General features: G+C 28.8%; 2 protein-coding genes across 7 annotated transcripts in view; both read right to left on the reverse strand.

Annotated features, from left to right (window-relative positions):
* Positions 1-1,282: 1,282 nt before the first annotated feature.
* Positions 1,283-6,258, reverse strand: LOC112465696. Of its 2 annotated transcripts, XM_025033380.1 has the most exons (6): positions 6,190-6,258; positions 4,958-5,087; positions 3,610-4,778; positions 3,196-3,414; positions 2,882-3,085; positions 1,283-2,783 (listed from the first exon to the last, which is right to left on the reverse strand). In XM_025033380.1, exons 3-6 carry the CDS (start codon positions 4,529-4,531, stop codon positions 1,801-1,803), a joined length of 2,328 nt encoding a protein of 775 aa, XP_024889148.1. In that variant the 5' UTR covers positions 4,532-4,778; positions 4,958-5,087; positions 6,190-6,258; the 3' UTR covers positions 1,283-1,800. The 2 variants fall into 2 exon arrangements, with proteins under 2 accessions (XP_024889148.1, XP_024889149.1); XM_025033381.1 differs by lacking the exons at positions 4,958-5,087; positions 6,190-6,258 and having other exon boundaries at positions 3,610-4,359; positions 4,442-4,527.
* Positions 5,832-9,552, reverse strand: part of LOC112465697 (mitogen-activated protein kinase p38b-like) — an 11,081-nt gene continuing 7,360 nt past the window's right edge. For all 5 annotated transcript variants that reach the window (XM_025033383.1, XM_025033382.1, XM_025033384.1 and 2 more), the window contains exons 8-10: positions 9,123-9,201; positions 8,867-9,040; positions 5,832-8,790 (exon numbers count right to left, since the gene is read on the reverse strand). In XM_025033383.1, coding sequence (XP_024889151.1) covers positions 8,711-8,790; positions 8,867-9,040; positions 9,123-9,201 — 333 coding nt within the window. In that variant the 3' untranslated portion in view covers positions 5,832-8,710. The remainder of the gene's footprint in view (positions 8,791-8,866; positions 9,041-9,122; positions 9,202-9,552) is intronic.

Consider the following 9,552-nt stretch of genomic DNA (forward strand, 5'->3'; position numbering starts at 1 on the left):
CATATATATATATATATACACACATACACATACACATATATACTTTAAGAGTAAAACTTATTGAATTTTCGAGAAGTGTGTGTTATAAAAATATCAACAGTATTAGTTCAATTAATATAAAACAATGGATATATCATATTTATATATCATTTATCATTTTTTTCATTATGCACTTTCAAGCAAATAAAGAAAATTTGCAAATACATCTATATAGAACTTTGCTCTCATTTATCAATTAAAGATACAATGTTATTTGTTGATTATTTTTTTTTTATTTGAATTATTATTGTCAAATATAATAATATACTGATTTAATTAGCAAACACAGAAGTATATTCTTTTTGCCAATATTGATAGATAATACCTACATCTTACGTAACTTGTTAATGGCTGATTTTAAAGTTTGTTTCCAAGTTATTTGTAATACAATGCGCAATTTTTACTATTATGCAAATACATGTTAGAATATATTCTAGCAATTTGTAGTATGTATCTTAAAAATTAACTGGATTGTGTTACTTATTCGTTCTATAATATACAGAGTGATTCAAAAATACTTATACAAACTTTGGGAGTGAGTTTTCCACACATAAAACAAGAAAAAAATGTTATACACATATGTTCAGAAATACTTGGTTTATGAGTTATAATCGAAAGATTACTTTCAACAAAAACTGACAGAATACATCTACAGTATCACATGACCAATATAAAACATCTTCAATTCAATTGTTTATCTACTTATAATTCATAATAAATGCTTAAAATGTCCTCCACCTGCTTCAGTGCACGTATAGACACATTGAATCATAGACTGTAACAGACCTTTTCAAAAATCCCATGAAAGTTGCAGATAATTTTGCAGATCTACGATACGTTGGCGAAGCGTCTCTTTATTTGCATAAACTAGAGGGCTTTTAAGTGTCCCTACAGATAAAAATCTAATGGATTTAGATAAGGTGAACGTGCAGGCCTGAAATGTATGTGATATTTTTTTCTTGTTTATGTGTGGAGAACTCACTCCCAAAGTTTGTACAAGTATTTCTGGATCATCCTGTATATATATATACATATATATAAATATATATATATATATATATATATATATATATATGTATGTATATATACATACATACATATAAAGGAGAGTCCCCTATTATGAGATAGCGGGGTTTCTGCTAAATTAATAGGTCCCATCTGTTGGTTCCATCATGAATACACTTATTGCCTTTACGGTGAAATCTGTTTAGTAGAAAATTCATTACATTTTTAAATTCTGCTCATAGACTTCCGGCAATCATACAAAATGAACTTGGTATCTCATAATAGGGGACTTTCCTCTATATATTTACATAGAAAAGAAATAAATGTACTAAGGACAAATAATTGAACTGATTAATGTCATTGTTAAATAATTGTATTGCTGCTTTATGAATCCTATATAAGACATTAAAGATATACAATAACAGTATAAACAGTATAAAAATGAACAACATGAAAAAATAGAAGTGTCTCTTTTATACTATTTTATTAAATTTAAATATTGATACTGTATATCACACACATGAGAGTTTTCTTTAATTCTCGTTAATAGATATGTCCTTTACAATTAGGAATACCCATATTCTAACTGTGAAAATATTATACATTTTCATGTAATAAAAAAATAGGATTTAAATTAAAAATTTTAATTTATTTGATTACCATGACAAAAAATTATATATCGAACTATAAGATTTATTTCTATGATATGTTTTCATTTCATTCATTTACCATATTATTATATTGAATTAAATGTACTTATACATATGACTGCGACATTCTATACAATTCAGTCCTTCTCCGTGTATACTTGCGTGATTTCGCGTACAATGGGATTTTGGAAATACGTTGATTCGATAATAATCTAAGGTTTGCTTTAATCCAGTCGTGATTACATGGCAATGAACCTCGCAATGAACTTTTGCATCTTTTGTTGTATCCATAAATTCTCTTCGGTAACAAAGATGTACGGTAGTCTATAAAATTCACTTCTTTCTCGCGTACATGAGAAACGCCAGAGTGTAACAATTTATCGTATTCTCTAACTGAATATTTATGATACATATTTTTTGAGCATTTATCGACGTTCGCCATCCAGAAAACGTGGGCATCGCGTACGCATGTCTCCTTGTCCAATTTTAGAATACCTTCGCTATTATTAGACTTGATTACGCGAATCAACATAGGCTCGCGATTTTGAGTGGCGACACTTATCTTTTCCTCGAAACTGGGATCGGTTACAATGCCTGTATCTTGTAATTGCTTCGGAGTATATTGAGTTCCCGATTCACGAAGTGATATCTGCGGCAATGACACATTCAAGCCGATATCATGATTCTCTGTACACGCAGTAATATCTTTGTCCTTGACAAAAAGTTCTTCTGTCATTGTTTCTGCGTATGTGGCACCATTTTTCGAAAGACTGTGATCTCTAACTTTCGATATGGAAGGTCTATACAATACTTCTACATCTTTCGAGTTGGCAAAAGAGGCTGTAAATGGATCTATAGCAGCATCCTTCTTTGTATCTTGAGTCTGAACCGAATTTACAGTAGAGTTTCGTTTCGAAGGAGGGCATTCACTTTTTGATTTGGATCTAGAATAAAACTTATTTAATAACTGCCTCTTTGAATAATCCACGAGTGTATATATTTTTAAAATTTCGTCTGCATATTCTTTTATTTTATTTAAAACGATAAAAGTATTTATCTCATCTTCTTTTCTTATACAGCTCTCTTGCACTGAAAAAGATTACATTGAAAAGTTTTAATATACCTCTTTTTAATAAATACATTAATTATATAGATTCACTATTTATAAAATGTTCAAAAATACCGACCATTCTTGCTATTCAATTCAAGAGCATGTTTTATTAACTCCAAGCAGGTTTTTATAAACATTGTTATGGTGTTATCTTCTTCCGGTTTTTCCAAACACGATAAACAACTTAGGCTTTCTAATTCAACAGCAGAACTACTGCCAAAATGTATATTCTCATTTGCATATTTTGACAGAATTTGTTCACAAGCAATCATCTCAGAAGCTGTGTAAAAGATATATTGTAACATATAAATACAGTTATAATATGACTTATATGATCATAAAATAAACTAAATCTATATATTGCTGCGAGGAATTATAATCACTACTTACAATTAGAATTTACATTATCTCTGTTCGATAAGAGTGACGTAACGGAATAAATTTTTGTTCTTTCTTGCATAACTTTTTCCAAGCATTGAAGTAAAACTTGTGTTATTACAGAATTCTCTTTGATAATCTCCATTATGTCGCTAGAACAGGTTTCTTTAATACAAACTTCATTTTCAACGAATTTTTTGTCATCTAACTCAAGATAAGCTTTCTCCACTCCTGAAGAAATATCAGAAAGTAGATTAACAAAATGCTGTTTATACATCATTTATAAATATTTTTCTTTACAATTAGGCAAATCTCATTACTCATATCTCAGTAAGATCAAAAATTAAATTAAATTTTTACAAATCAAGTTTGACGTGATATATCTCTTAAGATATTAATTGAATATATATCTTGAGATTTAAAAACCTTTCTGATCATAATCACCAGAGTCTTTCTGGCATTTATTAGTTGCCAATTCCTTCCAATCTCTTTGTATCAGTGGTAAATTATTTCTATCGGTAGTTATTAATATAAAATTTGGCATAGAGCCTCCTACGCTCTTTAATTTTATACCAATCGTATTTCGCATGTCGTTAGCGGGACATTCCACAGTATTTGTATCAATTTGCTTTGCTTTTCGTGTCGAAGAACATTTTTGAGAAGCCTGGCAATTACTTAGACTCGCATAGATGGTATTCTGAATTTCCTTATCACACTGTTGTGCAGTATTTACTGCTACTTGCTTCAACTTTTCCTGAGATGTTAAAGGCTTACTTTGGATTTCTCTATAACACTTTCGTATAACATCTGTTTTCGTCTTTGACATGCAAACTGTGTTTTGTATTCCTTTATCGTATTGTTCGACACTAGTCCCTACTTGCTTCGTTCGTTTTTCTGGAAATAATTGTTCACTTGGCAATTGTATTTCTCTTGTACAGGATTTTGATTTGGACGTAATAATTGGTCTCGGTGTCATCTGTTGATTTATGTAATTGCGAGTGCCTTGCGGACAGTGAGTTGTTAATATGTCTTCAGGATAGTCGGTATAACTTGGTAAACTGCTAGGAAAGCTTGGACATGGAATTATATTATTATATTTTCCTTGATACATAGTATCTGTTCGGTATCGATCTGCTTTGTGTCCTTCATAAGATTTATCGGCGAAATCGGAGTATTCTGGACAAGGAACCGCGATATCTAATGGTTTTATTTGTTCATAAGTTTTTTTAGCAGTTATACTCAATCTGTTAGATCTTACATCTTCCCAACCACAGGATGGACACTGCAGCAATTGCACATCATTCTGCCTTTCGCTTTTGCGATCTAATATATCAAGATTCTCTGGCATATATGTAGTGTTTGAATGCAATAAATAAATTGAATATTTAATAACCGCAAGTTTAAAACAGAAATGATTATTTCTTAAATACTTCTTTACCTGTTTTTGTAAATTTAGTGTTTTTTCTTGGTTTTGTCTTATAATCTTGCTTTGTTCCTTGCATACAAGGAAAATTAGATGCACTTTTATATTTGTCGTATGGTTTTGTAACACAGTCTTTTAAAGGAGATATTGTTTCTACTGATTCCATTCTGTTCTATCCATAATAATAATGTAAATAGTTAATTAAATTAAAATCTTTAGTATTAATATCTCAGTGTTTGATTTAACAGTATAATTCATAAGATTTAAAAAAAATTTATGTATTTTTGAAATAATTTATGTATAATGTATCCTTTTTTTGCACGAATTACATATATAAATTATATATATTACCTGTAGCTTGTCTTCTTCATCAATCACCTTTGTTAACATCCCAGCTATTACAGGAAACCAAGCAAAAGGAGATTTGTACGGTTTGCCCGATTGAAATCCCTTGATAACTTTTATTTGTTCTTGTCCATATCTAAGATGAGAATAACGCTTTTGAAACTGATTCAATCTGGATGAATAAAAATCGGATATAAATCTTCATATAAAAATAAATGAAGATTTCTATCATTTACTTTTTTCTCTTATTGCTTTTACTTTTTTCTTATCACTTTAATTTGCTCTAGACAATCGGATATATTTAATTCGGGTATATTAAGTTTTTTAATGATACTCTTCAATGCTTCATTTTTGGCTAAACAATCATAATATTTCACATAATATGGATTCCAAAGACATAAGTGCTCCCGATATGCATTTAAAAAGACGAGAGTGAAATTTTCGTTCCACTTAAAGGACATAATTATCAATATATAACAACACGGAATTAAGATTTACATATTCTATAGACAGAAAATTTGCACGACAACCACATGAAGGAAACTGCAATTCTTTGTAAAATCTTAAGTGAATACATCTGCTTATCAATATTCGATATAACAAAAGTTTTCTATTATCTGAAAATAAATAATCAGCACAAAATCATATGTATATAATTACTTTATTACTTATATACATACATAATTAATTTATAACTATATTTACTTAAATACTTTTTGCAAAATATATTTGTTTTACACATTGATAAAAGTATTGCAAAACAGATCATATTATTTGCATTTTCTAATGTATTTATTAATATTTTACTGGAGAATTTATTGCCTATATATCTATATATAATATATCACTTAACTTTAAATAATAATTTAAACTGAGAATATTGATTGCAATCACGTTGGTACTTTATTGCCAAAAATTTTTTTTCCTCTCTTGCCTATTGCTTGTAACAAAATCCAAATTCCTTGCTTTCTTTGATTTTAGTAAGTAATAAACATTCCTGTAATGTTAGACCGCAGCTACAAGTTTCATCTTTACATATTACATTACAGTCGTTACAATCGCAACAACAAATTGAGCTACTACTCTGGTCCGTTAGTTTAGATTCTAAGATTTTTAATCGCGCTTTTGTTATCAAATTTTGTATTTCCTTTTCCAATTCCATAACAGTCTCTAAAAATAAGTTATGCTAGTTCAATAATGATAATTATTTCCTATTATAATCAACAGATTTTACTTACGAATGTCAATAGTTCGTAATTGAAACGCTATGCTTTTTCCAAATATGTCAAAGTTATCTTCAATTTTTTTCCTGCCATGCACTTCTAAAAGAATATCATCCATGCATGTAGAACTATCCTGTTACAAAAGATTTTACATTTTTTTTCCATTCTTTCTCTTGAAAAATCGGCAATATAAATTACTTGCTTATTTAGTACATATAAACCTTTTTTCCTCCATTGTCGCCTGCGACATATTTTCGCTCCTATTAAAATTGTAACATTGTAATAAAAATATAAAATTATCGAAAGTATTTGTATCTTATACTTATTAATAATGTGTCTCTCATATTCGTTTCTAACGTGAAGCAAATCCGTTTGCGTTTCGTGTTCTGCAATAATATCATTACTCGTTTCTGTCGCTACATCAATCGTTTGAATAGTTCCAGAAGGGACGAGAGCATCTTGCAATTTCGGAACAGAAGGAATGGTATCTCTGTATTTGAAAAATATTTTTGTATTTTATTTTGTGATGCCTTATAGAGTTACACAAAATAGATATATAAATAACAAATTACCTCAATTTTAAACACAACTCGATCTCTTGAAGCTCACACATTCCACAAGTATTACATGAGCAAATATGTTTGCCCTCTGATTTCTCAAAAGATGAATGCAAAAATTTATTTTGAATACTGCCATCATTAAATTTTTGATAATTGTTATCTTGCTGCAAATACGTTCGTGCATATTATAAATATAATATAAAACAATATACGCATTACAAACATGAACAAAATATGAACATAACTTACAATACATAATTTTAAAAAATAATGATATTTATCATTATATAACTGCTACTACTTTATCATATAAATATAATTTAGCAATCAAACCTGTATAATTATTTCTCATATACTATTCTGTTACATCATACCTTCCTAAAATTATTATAATGAGATATTGACATGTATGGAAAGAAGAGCATGTGCGTCGTTTTAAACCACTTCGCTTTTGGCGCATACAATTTTTCACAAGAAATAGCTGCAGCAATTTTTGATAGTTCATAACAGTATTCTTTTTTTACATTTTGAATTCTCTTAATACAATCACATATTGTTAATCCAGGAATATTCATGGAGTTTCTTATCTCCTTGTACGCTTCGTAACGCAATGATTTGCTATTGAACTCAGAATGAAATGAGTTCCACAAACATTGATATTGTCCATAAAGTGCTATTAATTTCTCAGTATCATCCTCAGTCCATATATTTGGCATATTAAAAAAATATTTTATGGTAAACTATAATTAGGTTATTTAACCTTCTCAATCAATACTATCAAGATAAAACAATTTATTTAAACATATAAGCTTGGGCAAGATTTGCATTCAGCTGGTGTTTTTTGAATAGTGTGTATGACTACCAAAAGGAAAATATACCATAAATGTTACAATACACTTATTCATTGTACTGCTCGATTACGAATACACAGAAATTTAGAAAGAGGACATAAAGAAAAAGATGAATGATACTTGTATCATTAGGTCTGTTTTTTATAGCTGACTGGTTGAAACTTGAAATAAGTATATGTTTAAAATTTGACGAAAGCGGGAGAAGTTCTAGTGCAGTCCAGCAGTGCAGCAATAAAAAACAAACCTAATAAAAAAATTAATGAAAAGTTTGAAAGGGAAATCAGACCAGTTTCAAATATATCTTCATACATATTTCCTTTTCTTCTATCACACATTAGCAATATAAATATAAATTATTGTACATTTGTTTTGTAAATTTTATAATCTTATGTTTATATGGCAATATATATCCTTTATTGTTATCAAGTATGCAATTCCTAATTTATAACAATGCCTCGTATATTCAATTCCATTTTATTGCTACCATTTGTTTTCTCTATTGTAATAGGAATTCTTTTTAGATTTCAGCAAATATTGGTCGTTTTGTTAAGTTTGCAAACACGGGCGGATTTATAGTTAGAAATATATCGTATTGTTTTTTGATTTAGTAGCATGATTAAAAAATAATAAGTACTACAATTGTTATATCATTATATATGTTTAAGTCTAAAGTTACATGTATATATCTGATACTACGTACTTTGAATGTATCATATAGCAAGTTCATCATAATTTATATATGATAATAATCGATTATTTCATAAAATCAAATAATTGTATGATCTCTTTCATGGACTAAGAGAACTGATACTTGATAAAATAACTTAAAAAATTTATACACAACGAGATCGTTGTGTAACAGACATTACTGATAACCGAGTTACGTAATTAAACAGTAAGTGAGTTTAGTTTTCTTTTCGAGAAAAATATATCCTATCTTCTGGACAGATTAGCTCAACTATCAACGATATACTACGTTATTTATAAATTATATACAGTATTATTTTTGTATATAATAATTATATATCCTTTACTCTCATGATTAATGTTAATCTATATATTATTGTATCTTACTGTGCTTAAATCTATATTACACGCGTTATAACTGTTCTTAAGAAGTTGTTCTTAAGAAGTCGTTTCAATTGTCGAAGACAATGTAGGTAGCTGCTGTGGGACGAAGTTTACAACCTCATGATACACAAGTTCTACAAGTAAAAATATCCATTACCCACAATGTGGCAATGGTTTAAATTAAAATAGGAATTAGTGAAGATGCGTTACCTTTCCATTTCTCTACTGGAAGATCCATATCCTCGAAGCTCTGGTCATATGGTAGAGAAACAGGTTCGTCAGTTGGATCTGCATACTGTGCAAGGTATGGATGTGCTAAAGCCTGTTCCGCTGTGATCCTTCTCTCTGCATCCAATTCCAACATCAGTTCCAGTAAATCAATAGCTAAACAAAAATTTAATGATTCTGATGAAATGCATCATTTGACATTTATCAATATAAGTCACCAGACATTTTTGTTATTTACCTAAAGGATTAGCTCCACGAAATACCTCTTTAAAATTTTTTTTTTTTAACGGCGGCAAACTTTGAATATAATTTCTGGCCTGTAACAGTAATTCAATTACGGTAAAAAAACTCATATCGCCATTTATATAAATTAATCTGTATCCTATATATGTATATACTGTATATATTTACTAGAGATATATATTTACTATATATTTTTTTCTTTTCGTATGTTTTATATATCTTTATTTTCATATAAATCTCTCAAAAGATTTAAAAAAACATTTTTGTGACATAGTAAAATCATACACTTTAATATGAAGCATTATAAACAAAATATAAACATAAACATCATAAACTAGATATCAAATTAACCCTTAAGGACGTTCTCTTGTCTTTATACTAGAGAAAATCGATTTTCTTAGGATTTTCTTGAAACTGTGAATATA

The sequence above is a fragment of the Temnothorax curvispinosus genome, unplaced genomic scaffold (genome assembly GCF_003070985.1).
Source record: "Temnothorax curvispinosus isolate PA1 unplaced genomic scaffold, ASM307098v1 QBEX01015436.1, whole genome shotgun sequence".
Lineage (NCBI taxonomy): Eukaryota > Metazoa > Arthropoda > Insecta > Hymenoptera > Formicidae > Temnothorax > Temnothorax curvispinosus.